The sequence below is a fragment of the Nyctereutes procyonoides genome, unplaced genomic scaffold, assembly GCF_905146905.1.
Source record: "Nyctereutes procyonoides isolate TBG_1078 unplaced genomic scaffold, NYPRO_anot_genome, whole genome shotgun sequence".
In the NCBI taxonomy this organism is placed as follows: domain Eukaryota; kingdom Metazoa; phylum Chordata; class Mammalia; order Carnivora; family Canidae; genus Nyctereutes; species Nyctereutes procyonoides.
Genome location: NW_026575146.1, coordinates 77,086,716 through 77,108,897, shown reverse-complemented (window position 1 = coordinate 77,108,897; position 22,182 = coordinate 77,086,716). Strand labels below are relative to the sequence as shown.

Below are 22,182 nucleotides of genomic sequence, written 5' to 3'. Positions count from 1 at the left end.
GGGTCTGCCTTTGGCTCAGGTCATGATCCTGGGATTGAATCCTGCATCAGGCTCCCCATAGGGAGCCTGCTTCTCCCTCTGCCTATGTCTCTGCCTCTCTCTGTGTGTCTCTCATTAATAAATAAAATCTTTAAAAAGAAAAGAAAAGAAAATCACTGGTCTAAATATTTGAAGAAGGTGTAAACTTCATAATGAAACAATAGCAAGGCTCAAATGCAAAGTTCAAACATGGAAATGTGGAAAAATATCAACAGATAGGTTTGTACCTCTTAGTTTCATGCCTGTATGGGCTAAAGTTTCAAAATATAAAGAACAAATTACCACTTAGAATAGATTCTTTCTCTCCCTTAGGATATGTGAACCCTGGAAGTACAACTTCTTTTTTTCAATTTACAATGATCACCAGTTGAAAGTTGTACACTAGATCCTCAAGATAATGAAGATTTGAAAATTGTCTGAAATCTACTTTAACAGTTGTTTATTTAATAGTTAATCTGGAGGGCGTAAAAATGAAGAACTACATAGTCATCTTTGAAAACATTTTGAATACATACTCATTTTGTAAGTCTGGTTTTTCTCATCTTGAATCTTTCTTACCTCTCACAGAAAAAGGGAATCTAGGGAATCTATGTGGTTGCCAACTTTGGACAAGATGGATGGTCTGTAACTTAGAAAATCTTGCAAGGAAATGAATAGTTTAGAAACTGTTATTTATTGACATCTTTCTCTTTCCTGTTGTAAATGTAAAGATTTCTTCTATGAGGAGCCTGACAAAAGAGTGGTTATAAGAATCCTAATTTTAGGGACGCCTGGGTGGCTCAGCAGTTAAGCATCTGCCTTTGGTTCAGGGCGTGATCCTGGAGTCCTAGAATCGAGTCCCACATTAGGCTCTCTGCAGTGAGCCTACTTCTCCCTCTGCCTGTGTCTCTGGCTCTCTCTCTCTCTCTCTGTGTGTGTGTTTCTCATGAATAAATAAATAAAATCTTTAAAAAAAAAAAAAGGAATACTAATTTTAAAAATGTTTCTTTACCCAAATCAATTAAATCAGTTGCTATAGGCAAGAAAGCCAATGGGGGAGAATTATGTCTTTCTGGGTTGCAACTCCAGAGTTAAAGCTTAGTAAGGGTTGGGTTTTCTCTCTGAATCTTTGAATCACTAGGTAACTTATTCCACAGAAATAAAATCACTCTAGTATCCAAGGACATTTAGATTGAGGTTTTTATCACTGTACTTTCTGTATTATTAAAAAAGGGGGGAAGATAAACTAATGCCCATCAATTAAAAGATGGATAAATGATACATGTTATAGCACATATTGTAATATTCTATAGCCATGATTTAAAAAAAGTTATAATCACTGACTGGGTGGGATTTCCCCAAGATATCATGAGAGAGAAAAATCAGTTTGTTAAAATTAGTTAATTAAATTAAATATTAGTATATTAAAAAATATAAAGAATGGAACGCCTGGGTGGCTTAGCAGTTAAGTGGTGCCTTCAGCCCAGGGTTTGATCCTGGAGACCTGGGATGGAGTCCCACATCGGGCTTCCTGCATGGAGCCTGCTTCTCTCTCTGCCTCTATGTCTCTGCCTCTCTCTGTGTCTCTCATTAATAAATAAATAAATTCTTTAAAAAATATATATATATATATAAAGAATATATTATATCTAAAGAATGTATTATACCTAAATGCATCTTAAGAATGTATTTTTTTAAAGATTTTATTTTTTATTTATTTATTCATGATAGTCACAGAGAGAGAGAGAGAGAGAGGCAGAGACACAGGCAGAGGGAGAAGCAGGCTCTACGCAGGGAGCCTGATACGGGACTCGATCCTGGGACTCCAGGATCATGCCGAAGGCAGGCGCCAAACTGCTGAGCCACCCAGGGATACCCTCCAATGGTTATTTTCCACAGAAATAGAACAAACAACCCCAAAATTTGTATGACAAAAGACGCCAAAGCAATCCTGAGAAAGAACAAACTAGAGGCATCATACTCCTGTTATTTCAAACTATATTATAACACAACAGTAAGTAAAACAGTATGGTATTGGGATAAAAACAGACACATAGATCTATTCTAGAGAACAGAGCCCAGAAATAAACCCATGCTTATATGGTCAATTCATTTACAACAAAGGAACAAGAATATGTACTGGGAAAAAAGTCTCCTCAACAAACGGTGCTGGGAAAACTGGTCAGCCACATGCAAAAGTATGAAATTGAACCGCTTTCTCAGACCATACACAAAAATTAACTCAAAATGGATTAAAGACTTGAACATAAGACTAAAACCAGGGACGCCTGGGTGGCTCAGTGGTTTAGTGCCTGCCTTCGGCCCAGGGCGTGATCCTGGAGACCCGGTATCGAGTCCCACATCGGACTCCCTGCATGGAGCCTGCTTCTCCCTCTGCCTGTGTCTCTGCTTCTCTCTCTCTCTGTCTCTCATGAATAAATAAATAAAATCTTAAAAAAAAAAAAAAAGACTAAAACCATAAAACTCCTAGAAGAAAACACAGGCAATAAGCTCCTTGACATGGGTCTTGGCAATAATTTTTTTAATCTGACACCAAAAGATAAAGCAACAAAAGCAAGAATAAAATGTGGACCTGCATGAAACTAAAAAGCTTTTGCACAGCAAAGTAAACCTTCAACAAAATACAAAGGCAACCTACTGAATGGAAGAAAATAATTGTAAATCATAAGCTGATAAGGGGCTAAAATACAAAATATATGAATAACTCCTATAACTCAATAGCAAAAAAGCCCCAAACAATTCAATTAGAAAATGGGCGGAAGATCTGAATAGACATTTTTCAAAAAAAGACATACATATGGCCAACAGACATGAAAAGATATTCAACATCACTCATAATCAGGGAAATGCAAAATCAAAACCATAATGAGATACCATCTCATACTTGTTACAATGGCCAGTATCAAAAAGATGCAAGAGAAAAGGTGTTGGCCAGGATGCAGAGTAAAGGGAATCCTCACACACTGTTGGTGGGAATGGAAATTTGTGCAACCATTACAGAAAACAGTATGGAGTTTCTCAAAAAATTTTAAAAAAGAACTATCATATGATCTAGTAATCCCACTTCTCAGTACTTATCTGAAGAAAATGAAAACACTAATTTGAAAAGATATACATACCCCATGTTCATTGCAGCATTATTTACTTCATTATAGTGAAGATGGAAACAACCTAAGTGTCCATCAATAGATGAATGGAGATAGATAGAGAGAGAGAGAGAGAGAGAGAGAGAGAGAGATGGTGTAGTATTACTTGGCCACAAGACAAAATGAAATCATGCCATTTGCAACAACATGGATAGACTTCGAGGGCATTATGCTAAGTGAAACAAGTCAGAGAAAGACAAACACAGTATGATCTCTTTTATATGTAGGTTAAAATACAACAATAAGATACCCAGCTTACAGATACAGAGAACAGACTGATGGTTTCAAGAGGAGAGGGTTAGGGGTGAGAAAAATAGTTGAACTGATAGTTTTGGTGTTCCCTTTTTTTTTTTTAAGTTTAAAGAAATTGAATAAGAATTTTAAGAAAACTGTAGCTAGGTCAAGGGACTCTTAAAGGTGATAGAGGATAAGAGGATGAAAAGAAAGGACAGAATGGAAAGATAAAGAGCTGGGTATTTGACTAAGGAAGTTAATAGAAGAGTATCTCAGTTGGAACTGCTGCATGGGAAGGACCAGTTATGATGCTGGCATTGATCACTTCTGATACTGACTTTAGTGACTGGCTACCTATACTCAAGGACACCTACACAATTAGAATTAGGACAGGCCTCCATCAGAAAACAGCATTCTAGAGCATCCTTCAACTGTGCAGATTTATTCTATGCCTACTAGCTGTGCCAGAGGACTGAAGACAGTGAGGACCGTGCATCTATTAATGAATTCATTCATTGAAGGCAAAGAGAAAAAAAGCAAGTAACCTGAAGCAGAAGCATCATCATGATGGGTCTGATGGGCAGCAATGGGGCACTGCAGAACTGAATGAATGGATGGAAATAAACAATTACAGGTAAATATGGAAAGCCAGAGGAGGTTGAGGGGACAGACACCCTAAGGCCTGACATGTTCTGACTCACATCTTATGAGAAGTTACCATGGGACAGTTCTTACCTATATATCCATCTCTCTGGGTTTCTGTCTCCATCATCAAAAGCTTTTCTTCCCTCTCCAGTTGGAATATAAGCTCTGGTTTGTAGAACTGATTCCCTGTAGAAAAGCAAGGAGAGCAAAAGTTTTAAGTTTTGATGAAGTCCAATTGATCCTTTTTTTTTTTTTTTTTTCCTTTTCTGAATCATGCTGTTGGTGCCTAAGAACTGTTTGCCTAACCCATGGTCATGAAGATCTTCTTCTGTTTCCTTTTAGAAGTTTCACACTTTTCCATCTTCCATTAAGTCTATTATCCACTTAAGAGTCAATTTCTTAGTGAGATGTGAGGCATGGGTATAGATTCCTGCATACAAAAGTCCAACGTTTTAGCACCCTCTGTTGAAAAGACTATAGTTTCTCCATTAAATTGCTGTGGCACCTGTAATACATCTAAAATAGTTTCATGATGGCTTCTTCCATATCACTACGATGAGCAAATCCACTAAAAATTGTTCAGGATTGCAATTTGTTTCTTCATCCCCCTCCCACTATACCTAACACTTAGAGGATATAGTTACATGCTGTGTTCCTTAGCTATTTCCAGAGTTCTTTCTTTCTTTTCTTTCTTCAGGGTGGTTATGGTATTAGTTTCAAATATAACTAATTTAATTTGCTTCATTTTTCTTTTAGTTTTAGATTATCATACCTTTGCATTCTTACTTTTTTCTTTTTTTTCTTTCAAGATTTTGTTTAAATTCTAGTTAGCTAACATATGGTGTAGTATTAGCTTCAGGTGTAGAATTTAGTGATTCATCAGATGCATATAACACTCAGTGCTCATTACAAGTATCCTCCTTAATGCCCATCACTCATTTACCCATCTTACCTTTTTCTTCTTTAGTTTTTAAAATGCACTGAGCTAATGTATTTTCAAAAAGTCCCAACCAGGCAGAAAAGCATACTGAAAGGAGTGTGACACATCTTCCACACTCCTACCTTACCACTGTATGAGACTAACTTCATGAATTTCTGATTAATCCTTCTTGGGTTTCTTCTTATAAAGACAAGCAGATGTATGTAGGTTTCCTCATTTCCCCTTCTTACTTACATGAATTGTAATATACTATTAATGCTCTTTTGCACTTTGCTGTCTTTAGGGAAAATTCCTAGAAGAATTGCTGGGAACACTGCTGGATAATTGTCAAATTCCCCTCCTTCAGGACTGTTTTGTTTTGCTTTCCTACTTTCAGTGCATGAGAGTGCTTTATTTCCCACAGCTATGCCCAAAAAAGTACAGTGTTAAGTGTTTGAATTTTTGGTAATCTCATGTGGGAGAAATGGTATTTCAGTATAATTTTACTTAACATCTCCCGTATGTTTAATAAAATTGAACATCTACTCACATGTATGTAAGTATATGTTTGTGAATATATGCACACATACATATTCTTACCTACCTGCTCTATCCCCGAGACCAAGAAACAAAGCCACTACAGTGGCAGTGACAATATCTAGCATTCAGACCTTGTTGTTAAATACCATTCTCCAAGAGATGGATGATTCCAGAGCTGGGATATAAAGTGAAATATGAACACACAACAGCACTTATGCCATAAAGTAAGGAAGTGCTCAAAAAAGTGGTGGGGGCATATTACAAAAGGTTGAATTTGGAACAATTTGAGCACCAAAACAATTATGGCAATATTATAAACCATTTTAAAAAAAGAATTCACAAGTCTCTATAAATAAGTAACTAAAAGATTAAAGTGTGGGGGGCTCTTGCTTACTGTAGAATGCCAAGAGCTGACTGCTAACTGTGAAGGAGGTACTAAGTCAGAAAATCATTTTGTAACGATCATGGTAAAGACCAAATGGATAAGGGAAGAATCATCACTGGATGCGATATCTACACAGAAATATTTGTGTGGTCTTAAAAAATGTTGCCCTATGATTGCAAGAGAAACAAAGCAATAATTCTGTAGTGGAGAAATTGGACATCTTGACTGCATGATCAAAATTAGCACCACCAATGAGGAACAGATGGCAGACCTCTCTAGATGTCATATTCTCAAAAGGTCTATCAATGCAGAGTTCCAGCCAGAATGGATCATCTGAACCTAATTATAAGGAAGTATTAGGAATGCTACATGAAATATGGGGGTGGAAGAGGATAGAAATAACAGTATTTTTCTAAAAGGTCACTTTCATAAGAGACAAAGAAATTGCTGTGGAAATGTTCCAAATTAAAGGAAGCTAGAGACATGACAGCTACAGTAGACTGAAGACTAGGCCTTACTCTGGAGAAAGAAAAATATGCTTTTAGGAATATAACTGGCTCTACTGATAAAAGCAGAGCATAAATGAAAGACTGGATAAAAGTATTATATTTATACTGGGAATATGTAAGAGAATATTCCTATTTCTACAAAATATACCATTCAGTGAAGAATTAAGCTGCTCAAAGAGAGGTCTGGTCTTTGGCCTCAGCTCTTAGGAAGCGATCTCTAAGTCCTTGGGATTCTCTGTCCGGGAAGAGTGTCTTTCTCATGTGGAGGCTTTGGACTACATCAGATTGGTTACCAATGTGATTTATGGTGGGGCCTTTGGGCCACCTGCTATCAGCTTCATTTCCAGGGGGGCTGGAAACTAAGGTTAGCCACACAGGTATCCAACCATATCTACATGGCCAAACCACAATAAAAGTGCTGGACACCAAAGCTTGTGTGAGCCTCTCTTGTTGGCAATACTCCTTGTGTACTGTGACCCATCACTGCTGGGAAGAGTTAGCGCTGCCTATGACTCCTCTGGGAGAGACAATTAGAAGATGGTGCTGGAAATCCCCTGATGCTGCCCCAAGTGCCTCTTCTCCTGGCTGATTTTAACTTGTATCATTTTCATGTAATAAAGTGTAACCATGAGTATAACAGCTTTCAGTGCCTTCTGAGAAACCTCCTAGTGAGTTGTCTTGGGGACCCCTGAGCTTACTACAATTGGTGTTGGAGTAAGAGCAGTCTTGGGGACTCCCAAACTCTGCATATACATTGAAGTCTTTAGAGATAAGGGCCATGGTGTATGTAAATTACTCTCAAATGGTTCACAAAAAATATTAGGAATATACATATGTTTTCATATATATGCACAAATATATATGGAGAAAGAAAGAATGTGTATGTAAATAAAAATATTAATGGGGTAAAATGCTACTATAGGTGAATCCATGTAAAAGCTATTGAGGTGTTCTTATTCTTTACTTTTGCAAATATTTTGTAAGTTAAGTTATTTACAAATACACTGTTAATGCAAAAAACAAAATACCTCTGCAAAATCAAGTTAATAAAACAGTTATTGTTACTAGCACTCTAAAAAGAAAGCTGGAGCAACTCACTAAATTGACTTCCTGACAAGTGATAGGGCTGGACCACAATTTGCCCAGTTACATAGTTGGAAGGATAGAAACATCTTATCTGTGTTGTACAGGGATTATGAGGACTCTTATTTGCCCAAGCTCAGGGGATGATTTCAAGAGTCTTGGAGCTTAAACACCTCAGACATTGCAGGGGGCTGACATGCAATCACTAAGTGCTTGGTCCTCACCCACAGAGACCAGGTTCCTGAAATTCTCCAGCATCACATCTCGGTACAGCTTCCTCTGGGTGGAGTCCAGCAGCCCCAGCTCCTCTTCGCTGAAGACCACAGCCACATCCTTAAACATCACTGGCTCCTACAACACCAAGCACACACAGAATGCTTTTGAAAGAAAGGCAACACTAAGAAAGTGTCAAGGACGGGAAGCAGTCCTAGAATTTGGGAGACCCAATCAAAGTAGCTACTTTCTACTTGCCCTTCTATACCACTCATTCCATCTACCAAAAGGACTGCAAGAAAAGAAATCCTTGCACATTATTTTACTGCCAAACAAACAAACCAACAAATTGATAGCTGCTTGTTGTTAGTATTCCTAGAGGTAAGTTCCTGGAATTCTGCTGCTTCATGAGCTACTAATATTTTAAATTTTATTAAAAACGTCATTTGCAAAAAAAACAAAAAAACGTCATTTGCCCCCAGCAAAGCTTCAGATCTAGTAGTGTGTGATGGAGTCTCTGTTCTCTCTTTTACATACACACATACATTCCACTTATTAAATGCGCCAAACTTATAGGCTATTGATCACCCTTGCTGTTGAAGTATGTAGTTCATCCTCTATGCCCCATCCAGAGTGCACAGCGTTTACGGTGTTGTGTGGGCACAGCTCTAGAGCCTGACCACCTGTATTCACACTGGAATGCTCTGCCTCGTGCTAGCCAAGTGACCTTGGATAAGTTCTTCATTTTCTCCTCTGCACGCTGCTACCTATACCATAGGGTACTGATAATAACATGAGTGACTATAAGCAAAGCACTCTGGAGCAGTGCCTGGCACAGAGTCCCCAATAAATGTTAGCTATTATGATTATTATTGTGATCATGTCTGTCTTCCCACTACAGCGCTATATAGTAAGTCAATGATTTAGGATTATGATTAACTCACCCAAATAATGTTCACTTACTTAGTTTTAGATTATCTATCATAAATGATGTCACAACAAAAAATCCTTTCACACAGACCCTGGAGTATCTCCTTAAAATAAATTCTAAAAGTAGAAATGGTAATGCTAAATGACAACCTTTAGCGTTTTGAATTCGTGATAGGTGTTTCCTCCAAAAAAGATTTTTCCAGCTTATTCTTCTTCCAAGTATAAAGCCCTAAACCACTATACTCTGGCCAACACCAGATATGAATACTTAAAAAAAAAATCTCTGATAATCTCAGAAGTGAAAAAAGTTATTTAGAAAAATTTTCATAGTTGATTAGTAATGAAGATCATTCCCTTTTCATGTATTTGCTGGTCATTTCTTGTTCTTGTTGTATTCAAAATATTCATTTTGGAGACATTAAGTCCTTTCCTTCCAAATATGTTGCAAATATTTTTCATTCTATTTGGTCATTTGTCTCCTAAAAGGAGGGGGAAATGCAAATGTTTTCTTTTTTTAAAGAATTTTATTTATTCAAGAGAGACATGGAGAGAGAGGCAAAGACATAGGCAGAGGGAGAAGCAGACTCCCTGCGGGGAGCCTGATGTGGGACCAGGACCCTGGGATCACAACCTACACCAAAAGCAAATGCTCAACCACTGAGCCACCCAGGTACCCTGGGAAATATAAGTGTTTTGTATAAAGACCTGTCCAATGTTCTATTTGTTCTGGCTGGAGCTCCAAATGGCACAATCTCAGGCCTTGGTCTCTGAATGAAAACTCTGGTTTGGTTTTGGATTTTGTTTTGCTTCTCTTTACTCCAGTTAACCTCTTTCCTTATACTCTTTATCCAGAAGGGAAATGGAGTTGGCTAGACACTTGTCTGCTGTAGGAACTTGAGCAGGACTAAAACTTCCATGAACCTCTTACCTTCATGTTAACAGTGCAGATTATTCTAACTCCCCCTTGTAGCAGTGAATAAAGTGACAGATGGAAAGTGCTTGCATGTCCTATAGCATAACTACAATTTTTTTCATAACTACAATTTTTTAACAAAGGCCTGCATTGCTCTAATAAAAGAAATTAATACATGAAGGGTCAAACACACAGAAGTACAGAAACATACACAGATACACACAAAGAAAGCTTCAGGGAAAAAAAAATCTAGTTCTTTTTGTGTGAAAACATCCCACAATTTTTTTCTGAGTTCAGCTTCAGTAAGATCCTGTTACATAAAACCATCTTTTAGGTATTCTTTTTGTAAAGTACCTGAGGCATCATTTAGGAGAAAAAGGGGTTTTTTGTTTTTTTGTTTTGTTTTGTTTTTAGTTTTGAGTACCTACAACAAATTATTAGAATTCTCTCAGAATTGCTTTTTGTGGGTACCTGGGTGCTCAGTCAGTTGAGCATCCAACTCTTGGTTTGGGCTCAGGTCATGATCTCAGGGTTTTGGGATTGAGCCCCATGTCGGGGTCCACACTCAGCAGGGAGTCTGCTTGAGATATTCTCTCTTTCTCTCTCTCTCTCTCTCTCTCTCTCTCTCCTACCCACCCCCGCCCTCCACTCTTTCTCTCAAATAAATACATCTTTTTAAAAATTGCTTTTAAATAAAGGTTATAGGTAGTAAAAACTGATACTTCTGCATAAAACTGTGAGAGTCATCAAAAACAAAATTTGTAAATGGGGAATAGTTAAAGATGGAGGGGTACAGCAGCTCACTGAAATATTAGATGACAAAAATTAAGTGCTGTAATTTAAATGAAAAAAGTTCAAGATTATATCTATTATTGCATATAATAATGCATATAAAATGACTATGGAAAAATAAGAAATTCATAAGCACAGTAACATATGGACTTTTTCATTTTTTAAATTTTTTTTAAAGATTTTATATTTAAATAATCTTACACCCAAAGTGGGGCTTGAACTCATAACCCTGAGATCAAGTGACATGCTCCACTGACTGAGCCAGCCAGGCATCCCTATTTAAAAACTTTCAATGGGTATTATACTATATGTTGGCAAATTGAATTTAAATAAAATTTAAAAAAATAAATAAAAAATTTCTCTTCTCTTTTACATTATTTTTAGTAAAAATAAAATGACAGACAAAAACTGAAAGGAAAAAGCTTTTTAAAAAGAACAAAGAGAATGGCATATAAATGGCATTAAACATCTGCTATAATTCTTTATTCTTGGCAAGGAAGAGAAAGAAACGTATCCACCTGAGAAGTGAAATAAAACGTTCAGTGACAGAAGTAAAAATCCAGCTCACTGAGATCCCTGGGTGGCTCAGCAGTTTAGCACCTGCCTTCAGCCCAGGGTGTGATCCTGGGGTCATGGGATTGAGTCCCGCATCAGGCTCCCTGCGTGAAGCCTGCTTCTCCCTCTGCCTCTCTCTCTTTCTCTTGCTTTTTGTGGGTACCTGGGTGCTCAGTTAGTTGAGCATCCAACTCTTGGTTTGGGCTCAGGTCATGATCTCACGGTTTTGGGATTGAGCCCCATGTCGTGTCTCTCATGCATAAATAAATAAAATCTTAAAAAAAAAAAAATCCAGCTCACCTGGAACTTGATCATTTTCTCCTCCTTTTCCCAGGGAAAGGCCAAGACCTGAGAAAGCAAAACGAAGCAATAAGAAAGAAGCCATGAGAGAAAGTGAAATGTATTTTTATGCAAAATAGAAAAAAGTGTCCCTTGCCCGAGCAGATACTGCCACACACCCCTTGGCAGGCAGAGCATGAGCTGTATTCCAGCTACCAGGAGGTTATCCTGGCAGGGTGCCCACATGCATAGGACAGTCTGCAGTGATACTCAGCACTCCTCACATACCTCTCTGCTCCTAAGAACTCACTGACACTGGAAAATGTGGAAACGGAAAGGCAGTGGAATGTACTGGTTAAAAGTGGACTCTGGGCATAGAATTCAGTTTCAAAACCTGGCACTGTTGTGTACTGGCTGTACATTTGCTCTATATTGGCATTGCTACAGAAAACATATGTAATATGCATAGGACATATAATATATAAGGTAGCACACAAAATACATAATATATACATATATTTAACCATGGTTAATTTAGTAACCTCTCTAGACTTCATTTGTGTAATCTGAAGCATTAGGATCATAATACAGCCATCTGTCCCCATATTCTTCTTGAAGCCAGAAGAGGCTCAGATAGCACATTCCTCTTCCCACAGGGATATAATGAAAGATTAAAGAAGCCAGTGACGCCACTATATTTCTCATATCTATGGAAAGCACTGGCTCAGTGCTTGATGCTTGCGAGGACTTGGGGACCAGGAGTTGAATTTCTTTTTTCTTTTTTTTCGGAGTTGAATTTCTTGGGCAAGATTATTTATTGTTTTCAATAGGTATTTACTGCGATTTACTTTTTTCAAGCAGCTTCAAGATCATTTGTGGAAGAGAAAGAACTCAAAAAAAGGGCTGGCCGTAGGCTGTGAATAAGATTGAACCTTTTCATACTATCTGACAGGTTTTCTGCCCCTCCAGTAGGGTACCCATCTGCTTCCAGGTCCCTGCCCACATATACCACAGCTGAAGAATCCACAGAATGTATGCATAATTACCAAGAACAAGCATTGACTTGGCTTTGTAGTTAGCAGTGAAAGAGTTGTTTTCTTCCACTTACCCAATATTTATAGATCACCTTCTAAAAGGGATATAGTGCCCAGGTCTCTAATTGCTCACACCTGTGGGAGATCGATTAGTAAATTAGCTATTACACACTTAAATTAGAGTTTAAACAGGGTCCTTTGGGGGAACATGGAAAGGGTCCCCAAACCTAGACTGGATAAGGGAGAGAGTTAGATGGGCTCAATGAAGAAAATGAGGCCCTGGAGGAGACAGAGCCGTATTAGCCACTCTAAATTCAACAGGTACTCAAACAGAGGGTGCCTGGGGCAAAGAAGCAGCTGAAAAGGTGGTGAGAAGAACCAAAATACATGCTTTAGAGAAGTTGCCTCATGTAATCTTCACAACAACTCAAAGGATTGAGACAATTTTTACTGTTGAGACTACTGAAGCATTGAGTTGGGTTGTTTGTTTGTTTGTTATGAGAACACTAGAGTTTATTAAGCTGTGCCTTAGTACCGGCACTGGGGCTTGCCCAAGATGCTCTTGAAGTATAAAGCTCAGATGTTCTATTTTTCTTGAGCAATGGTATGCAGAAATCATCTGTCATCTTCATGTGGCCAATGGCTACTGCCAGACACAGCACCTTCTTCATCTGGAATTCAATTGTAGACTTCACTTCACCCACTTTAGCCACCATGTTCTCACTGCGGGTCAGAAAGGAAGGGAACTTGCCAGCCTTATTCAGGCTTGGGCCCAGAATTCATGGGATCTGCTCGATCAGAGATTCTGAAGCCATAAAGACATCATATTTCTTGACTAATTTTTACTTTTGGTGCGTCTTCAGTGCCTCAATGCCCATATGGGAAATATCCACAGCCTTGGCCTCATCACAGTACTGCTGGTTCCCTAAATCACACATGGAGAATTTGCAGCAGGGCTTGACTTAAGCCTGATGGTGTCTGAGAAGCATTTGTCCGAGAGGCGCAGCTCTGCAGTCTCCAAAAACTTCCAGTGCTTATGCTGGTTGCCATTCAGGACTTCCCACATCTCTTGATAAGCGGTGTTGCAGGAGACTTCATTGTTCATGCTGCCATGTGTTGCAGTAACTGGAAAAGCTGAAGCATTGAGATTTTAAGTTATTTATTCATGATTATCCATTCAGTCAGCAGAGCAGCCAGCATTATCATCCCTGAGTCCATGTTCTTAATTACTAGGATGGTGGTTCTCAATCTACCAGCCCACTGGTTATTGCTGGGAAGTTAATTTTAATTTTAATTTATTTATTTATGATAGACACAGAGAGAGAGAGAGAGAGAGAGAGAGAGAGAGAGAGAGGCAGAGACACAGGCAGAGGGAGAAGCAGGCTCCATGCACTGGGAGCCCGACGTGGGATTCGATCCCGGGTCTCCAGGATCACGCCCTGGGCCAAAGGCAGGCGCTAAACCGCTGTGCCACCCAGGGATCCCCGGAAGTTAATTTTAAAAATGAAACAATACCAAACCAATGCCCAGGCCCCAGTTCAGGGTCTATAAATTGGTACCAGTGGAGCAAGCGTTTTCATGAAAATGAAACCCTTCCTCTCGGGTTGACTACAGTTTGCAGAGAGGCTTGCAAACATAGATTTTGAAATAGAGGCAGTTTGCAAGCTGAGCCTATGCAATCAACCATTATTCAGCCTCTCAATGAGTATAGGGAATGACTGGAGAACACATAAGCAAGGAGCAGAGCAGGGCCTGGAATTCAGGCCCTGATTCCCAGCTCACCACAGCTCCCTATTATAAGGTGCTCCAGGAGTTGTCTCTAAGGGATAAGAACAGCACTGTGAGTTGTGCATGTTTCTTCGGGCACATACTCGGCATGAACGCAGTCTTCCAGCTTAGACTTGTCTGATCAGGTTTATCAAGCAACAAGAATCACTAATCATCCAAGGGACTTATGAATTCAGAACATAAATATAAAGCAATTCATGTTAAATAGGCATTTAAACACTCGTCATCCCACAGAAATCTTTTTAGAAAAATATTTTGTAAAGAGTAAAAGTCTGATTCTGTTCCTTTCTTGGTTAAAACATGTGCATGGCCGCCCAGTGCCTTTAGTATAAAGTCTAGATTCTTAGGAAGCCACCCATAGAGGAATCTTCTATGTGTGTTCTCCCTTGTAAACTCCAGCTATGTAAATCACTTGATCTCACAGGAAAGCTTCCAGGATTTTATATGTGAAGAGAGGATTTACAAAAATGAGCTATGGGTAGTAGTTTGCCCACCTGAGTCCTAGATCCTCTTGGCTTTTTACACTCAACTTCATGTCCCCTGCTCTAGGATACCTTTTAACAGGCTTTACTATAGCCATATCAACTCCTAAAACCCACTTTGCCAGTCTAATGGAAGCAGAATGTTTGGGCCAAGAGCCTAGGCTATAGAATTAGGCTGCGAAACTTCAATCAAGATTCTGCTGCTTACTGGCAGGGTAAACTTTACATGTTAATTAACCTCTTGATGCTTCTATTTCTTCATCTGTAAAATGAAGATAGAAGTAGAGTTATTATGAGGAATGAGTTAATGCATCCAAGTGTTAGAAAGTCAGTGTAGTTCATAAGCACTCAACAAATGTTAGCTGCTATTACCTTGCTGTCACCATGAAATAAATATAGAAGCCACACATAAGCTATAGTTTGCTTCTAAGCATATTTATTTTAGGTCCGTAATTATCAATAGGTGTATATCACCCTTTGATCATTCTGTAAAAAGTGGGTGGTTTCAGCATTCTATCCAATCTGATTGAGATAAAGAACAAGAAATATTTATATTGTTTGTTCCTTTCCATTTTCAGAAAATTTAATACAGCCTCACTGAGCTGAAGGTCCCCCTACCTTAACGTCTATTGGAAAGCTACACCAACAACAAACAGGTATTGAATAACTCCTCCCTGCCAATACCTATATTTGGCAATAAGCACACTGAGAACTTGATGTAGTCCCTACTACATAGAAACCTGCAACTGAGTGGGAGACACAGAGCAGAAACACCAGTGAACTCAAAGACAGGTCAGCAGAAATGATCAAAATTGAAGCTCATGAAAATCATATGCATTCTATTTATTTCATGGTGTTTTCTGAAAATGTTAATAGTATTGTTCAGGTCTTTTGTATTCTTACTGAACAAGTCTGCTTGTTCTATCAGTTACTGAGAAGTGTGCTGAAATCTCCATACAAAATTGTGGTTTCTCCATTTCTTCTTTCGGTTTTGTCCAGTTTTCTTCATGTAGTTTGAAGCTATGATATATTGTGAATACATATTTAGGATTGTTATGTCTACTTGGTGAACTGATACCTTGGTGTAAATGTCCCTCTTTATTCCTGGTAATAGTCCTTGGTCTGAAGTCTACTTTGATATTACTACAGCCATTCCAGTTTTCTTTTGATTGGTATTTCCATGGCATACCTTTTTTTGGGGGTAATTCCTTTAACTTTTAACCTATCTATGTCTTTATATGTAAGGTAGGCTATTTAAAACATTATATACCTGGTTCTTGTTTTTTATCCAATTTTATAATCTCTTTAATTAATGTATTTAGGCCATTAGCATTTAATGTAATTTTTTATATGGTTGGATTTAAGTCTACCATTTTTTCCGCATTTTTCCCCCCGATTTTCTTCTTCAGTTACCCATTTTCTCCCTTCTTTGGGGTTATTGGAAAAAAAAAAAAGATTTTAGGATTCCAATCATTTTATCTATTAACCTCTGGCTATAGCTCTTGGGATCTTTTTCCTTTAGGGTTGCACTATACACATCTAGTCTTTCACAGTGCACTTAGTTTTACTGTTTTACCACTTCCAGTAAACTGCAAAACCCTTATCATCAAGTATTTCCCTTAACCCTCCCCCTGGATGTAATAGTTATATTACTCTATATACCACACTCTAGCCAAAGAAAGTTCTAATTTTCACTTTAAACAGTCATGTAGATTTTTAAAAGGAGAAAAATGGTATTTTATATTTATCAAAAAACTTATATTTCTGTTACTCTTTCTTCAATGTCTTAAGTTCCTAGTTTCCATTTGGTATCATTTCTATTCAGCCTAAAGAACCTCTTTTAGCACTTCTTTTTTTTACCACAGATGTGACATTTTCCCCTTCATTTGCAGAAGAAACTTTCACTGTATATATAATTTTGAGATGGCAATTCCTTTACTTAAGTACTTTAAAGATGTTGTTCCATCTTCTAGCCTCCATAATTTTTCCTGAGAAATCTGTAGATATTTGAATCATCATTCTGTCACATATAATGTACTATTTTCTCTAGCTGTAGTCAAGAATTTTTACCTGTACCTTTCAGAACTTTATGATGTATCCAGAAGTGATTCTGAGCTTCTTGTATTTGGTATTCACCAAGCTTCCTGAATCTGTAAATGTATGTATCTCACCAAATTTGGGGAGTTTTCAGCCAGTATTTCCACACAAATATTCCTCTCCTCCTCTCCTGAGACTCTAATGACATGATTATGAGAATTGATATTGTCCCACAAGGCTCTAATTCTTTGCTCTTTTTGTCAATATTTTTTCCTCTCTCTTGCTCAGATTGAAGTATTTATATTCCTTTATCTTCAAGTTCGTGGATTCTTTGCTTTGTCATCTCCAGATTCTGCTATTGAGACCATCAAACAAATTTTTAAATTTCAGATACATTTTCCAAAAAATTAATTCGATAAGAATTTGAAATCTTATAAAGTATTTTCTCAAACTACAATAGAAATAAACTAGAGATGAATAACAAAAAGATTTCTGGACAACCTCAATTTGGAAATTTAACAGCATACTTCTAAGCAACCAAAAGGCCAAAGTCACAAAAGAAACTAGAACATACTTAGAATGGAATCAAAATGAAAAAAGAACATATCAAAATGTGTGAAATACAGGTAAAGCAAATGTTATAGAGAAATGTATTCATGTGTTAGGAAAGAAGAGTCTTAAATCAATTTAAGCTAACTAGGAAAGGGCAAATAAACACCTAAAGTAAATAGAAAAAAAGGAAAAAATAAAAAGTGGATAGAAATCAATAAATCCCATAAACAGAAGACATAAACCAATGTAATTGAAAACATACGAACACAAGAGAAAATAAAAAGTTTAGCTAAATGTGGCCACTATACAGCCCTACTGCTTGTTTTTGTTTAGGCTATGAGCTAACACTGGTTTTTTTTTACCATACTTAGTGATGGACTAACACTGATATTTTTCTTTAAAGATCTATTTATTTATTTATTTATTTATTTATTTATTTATTTATTTATGATAGATGTAGAGAGAGAAAGAGAGAGGCAGAGACACAGGAGGACGGAGAAGCAGGCTCCACGCCAGGAGCCCGACGCGGGACTCGATCCTGGGACTCCAGGATCACCCTGGGCCAAAGGCAGGCGCCAAACCGCTGAGCCACCCAGGGATCCCCCCAACACTGATATTTTTTAATGATTGGAAAAACTTTTTAAAAAGATCATTATTTTATGGCATGTGTAAATGATCAAATGGTATTATTCTACAAATTCTATAAGTTTTCCTGGAACAAAGCTATGTTCATTTCTTTAAGTCTATTTCTGGCTGCTTTCATACTACAGCAGCAGTTGTATAGCTGTAACAGAGACTGTACTGCCACTCTCATTTCTTTGTACTGTTGCTAAGCACAATCCAAATCACTATGACTCTGTTATGAATTACCAGCACCTCAAGTACCATGTGTGTATTGTTGTACACAACGTTTAATTGTTTTTTTTTTTTTTACAAGTACATACTCATCCTGTCAAATCAAGAAGAGAAAAGTAGACTTTAAATGATACACTTCTGGGATCCCTGGGTGGCGCAGCGGTTGGGCGCCTGCCTTTGGCCCAGGGCGCGATCCTGGAGACCCGGGATCGAATCCCACATCAGGCTCCCGGTGCTAGGAGCCTGCTTCTCCCTCTGCCTGTGTCTTTGCCTCTCTCTCTCTCTCTCTCTCTCTCTCTCTCTCTCTCTGTGACTATCATAATAAATAAATAAATAAATAAATAAATAAATAAATAAATAAATAAATAAAAATAAATGATACACTTTTTTTTTTAAATTTTTTTTGTTTTATTTATTTATGATAGGCACACAGTGAGAGAGAGAGAGGCAGAGACACAGGCAGAGGGAGAAGCAGGGTCCATGCACCGGGAGCCCGACGTGGGATTCGATCCCGGGTCTCCAGGATCGCGCCCTGGGCCAAAGGCAGGCACTAAACCGCTGCGCCACCCAGGGATCCCTAAATGATACACTTCTAAGGCACATTGGAAATGAAATATTTTGTTACTAAATTAGATGACAAAGCCTCTTCCTTATTATGCAGTGACAACATCGCTATGCTAAAAAAAAAAAACATGTAAAGCACTTATCACAAGTATCCTCAATTTATGGTAAAGGACTGGTCAGAGAAACTAGAAAATTTAAAATAAAATGTCTCATCAGAGCAGAATTTCTTCACAAAAAATAAGTAACGAAAATGAAGCTACAACCAAAGTAAGTTTAGGACATTCAGCTTCTATTTCTGACCTAAGCAAAGAAAGGTAATTTACCAATGATGAGTTAATTAAATCTTGTTTCATTATAGCAGCCAAAGAAAAGTGTCCAGAGAAAACAAATTTGTTTAAGATTATTAGACTTGGGGCAAGATTAGTTGCTTGAAGAGTTGAAAACAATTAAAACATTATAGTCAATTAAAATACAAAGAATAGGGCAGCCCAGGTGGCTCAGCAGTTTAGTGCCGCCTTCTGCCCAGGGCCTGATCCTGGAGACCTGGGGAGTTCCAGGTCAGGCTCCCTGCATGGAGCCTCCTTCTCCCTCTGCCTGTGTCTCTGCCTCTCTCTCTCTCTCTCTCTCTCTCTCTCTCTCTCTCTCTCTCTGTGTGTGTGTCTCTCATGAATGAATGAATGAATGAATGAATAAATAAATAAATAAATAAATAAATAAATAAATAAAATCTTTAAAAAAATATATTGTCTCCTTCTGAGACTTTCTTAAAAAATAGATAAAATACAAAGAATATGATTCAATGAATTTTATTTCACTCTTGATAATTCCGCATATATTACTGACATTCCTCAGTAGTTGTTCATTCAAGGAATCAATGCCAAGTTTAAAGTGACTAAATAATTAGCCTCTAGGAATAGTCTGTGTGGAACAATTACAGGTAAAAATATTTTTAAAGTTGAAAAAAATCCTAATTCAGTAAATCCTGAAGTGTAAGGAGCTAGGATGTGTTAAAACTGATTACAAATTTATAAAGCTTATACAAATGTGTTTAAATTTTTTTTTTTAACTTTTATTTATTTATGATAGTCACACACAGAGAGAGAGAGAGGCAGAGACACAGGCAGAGGGAGAAGCAGGCTCCATGCACCGGGAGCCCGACGTGGGATTCGATCCCGGGTCTCCAGGATCGCGCCCTGGGCCAAAGGCAGGCGCCAAACCGCTGCGCCACCCAGGGATCCCGAGTGTTTAAAGCCTATGGTTATTTATTTTGTTATTCAAAGCAGGTACTTTGCAGAAAATATTGTAATCTATTATGTGCTACAGAACCAGCAGTGTCAACAGTAAACTTCATTTAGTCTCACAGACTTAACCATCATCAGTTTAATGAATTTTGTCAGAAACAGAAACTGAATATCCTAACTCGCCTTACCATACAGCAGTTCAATGGCTGAGCAGCAGTAAAGTTTTATTGTGACTTTTTTTTTAAATTTTTTTTATTTTTATTTATTTATGATAGGCACACAGTGAGAGAGAGAGAGAGAGAGAGGCAGAGACACAGGCAGAGGAAGAAGCAGGCTCCATGCACCGGGAGCCCGACATGGGACTCGATCCTGGGTCTCCAGGATCGCGCCCTGGGCCAAAGGCAGGCGCTAAACCGCTGCACCACCCAGGAATCCCCTTATTGTGACTTTTTAAAAAAATCTCAGAGCTGCGACTGAATTATTTCTAAATGAGAAAAATTGACCTCAATCATGCTGAATGGCTTTAGAAACTAGCTTTAGCTACGGACTTGATGATGTTTCTTAAATTCAAGCTAAAAGTAGAAGTATGGTAGTACTACTGGGATGCCTGGGTGGCTCAGCCGTTTAGCACCTGCCTTTGGCTTGGAGTGTGATCCTGGGGTCCAGGGGTCGAGTCCCACGTTGGGTTCCCTGCGTGGACTCTGCTTCTCCCTCTGCCTGTGTCTCTGCCTCTGTTTCTCTCTGTGTCTCTCATAAATAAATGAATAAAATCTTTTTAAAAAATTAATAAAACTGTATCCCAAAAAGAAAAAAAAATGAATTTTACCATATAATAATTGTTTTTTAAAAATCCGTTTCCCCATCTGTAAAGTAGGGGTAATAGATTTGTTATGAGAAATAAATCAATACACGTAAACTATTGGAAACATGGCCTCTAGTTGTAAGAGTCTAAAAATATTTGCTATTATCATTTGTTTATATTTCATGCATTTTCCTAATTCTCTACAATATGCAATATATAATCATTTCTATAATCAGAATATGAACTACAAATTTCTTTCTAGGATTTAGCCTATTTTAAAGTATAATTGACATATTAATTTCAGGTATGACACAATGATTTGACAATTCTATATGTTATGCAGTTCTCCCTATGATTAGTTACCATCTGTCACCACACAAAATTAGTGCAGTATTATTATTTTTTTTTTAGTGCAGTATTATTGACTCTATTCTGTACTTTTCATCCCCGTGACTTATTTATTTTATAACAGAAAGTTTGTACCTCTTAATTCTCTTCATCTATTTCACCCATTGCACCCACTTCCTCCCCTCTGGCAACCACCAATTTAGTTTGTTCATTGTATTTACAAGTCTGTTTCTGTTTTGTTGTTATTGTTGTTTGCTTTGGTTTTCTAGATTCCACATATAGGTAAATCATATGGTGTTGTCTTTCTCTGACTTATTTCACTTAGAACTATAAATATGATTTTAAATAAAATAAAATTAAATTTCAGACAACTGAAAATATCATCAAAAACTGAAAGCTCATTGACATACATAGCTTTTATGGCCATCTACAAAAATCTAAAACATGACTTCTCAACCTGATACCAAACACAGTCAGAACTAAGACAACAGATTGAAACCTAAATTGAAATCCCAGTTCAGCCTCTTATGTGTGTGAACCCAGGATAAATTACTTATGCTGACCCTGTCTCTCTTCTCTCATCTTTAACATGGGACTAACAATATCCATTGGACCCTAAGGAACTCTTGAAGATTGAATATGTTAACTCATATAAAACTCCTACAACAATATTTAGCACTGAATGTTTAAATATAATTGTTAGGAGACAGAAAGATGGTGCCAGAGTAAGAGTACCCTAGGCTTGCCTTGTCCCACAAATATAACTAGGTAACTATCAAATCATCCTAAATATCCCAGAAATCAATCTGAAGACTGACAGAAAAAAACCCTACTAAATAGAGAGAAGAGGCTACAACAATTCTTCAATATGAAATATGGAGGTGTGGTTTAGAGAAGAAATGAATCCTGGCTGCTTTGGAGGGGTGGAAACCATGCTCACAGAGAAGGGTGAGAGAGTGGAGCACACAGGGGAAAATGCAAGGAGAACATTTCCCTATTGCCATTGGCTTGGAAAGTAAGAAGGGCTGAATTTTGTAAGTTCTTACAAACAGTGGGACTTAAAGCTTGTTTTCTGGTGGGGATTTTTTTTTTTTTTGCATTGCATTTTTTAATTGCATGCGTAGGTTTAAATCAATGGAGAAAGCAACTTCCAAAAGTTGCACTAGCAGGGAAATATTCCATCAGACATTTGCATAGTAAACTTTCTTAGTTTTACAAAAGGTTCCTGATCTTTACTTGAACTGTACATGAGGGAAAGGAGCCCCCTTATGTAGGAGTTCTCTCTGCTTGCAGAAGC

The 22,182-nt window shown here is 37.8% G+C and overlaps 1 protein-coding gene and 1 pseudogene across 6 annotated transcripts in view; both read right to left on the bottom strand.

Moving 5' to 3' along the window:
- ZNF112 (zinc finger protein 112) overlaps positions 1–22,182 on the bottom strand; it is a 41,004-nt gene that overhangs the window by 9,815 nt on the left and 9,007 nt on the right. For 2 of the 6 annotated variants that reach the window (XM_055311529.1, XM_055311531.1), the window contains 3 exons: positions 11,204–11,251; positions 7,725–7,851; positions 4,155–4,250 (listed from right to left, as the gene is read on the bottom strand). In XM_055311529.1, coding sequence (XP_055167504.1) covers positions 4,155–4,250; positions 7,725–7,851; positions 11,204–11,218 — 238 coding nt within the window. In that variant the 5' untranslated portion in view covers positions 11,219–11,251. The other 4 variants (XM_055311528.1, XM_055311527.1, XM_055311530.1 and 1 more) reach the window with 4 other exon arrangements.
- LOC129500762 (60S ribosomal protein L10a-like) lies at positions 12,745–13,321 on the bottom strand (annotated as a pseudogene).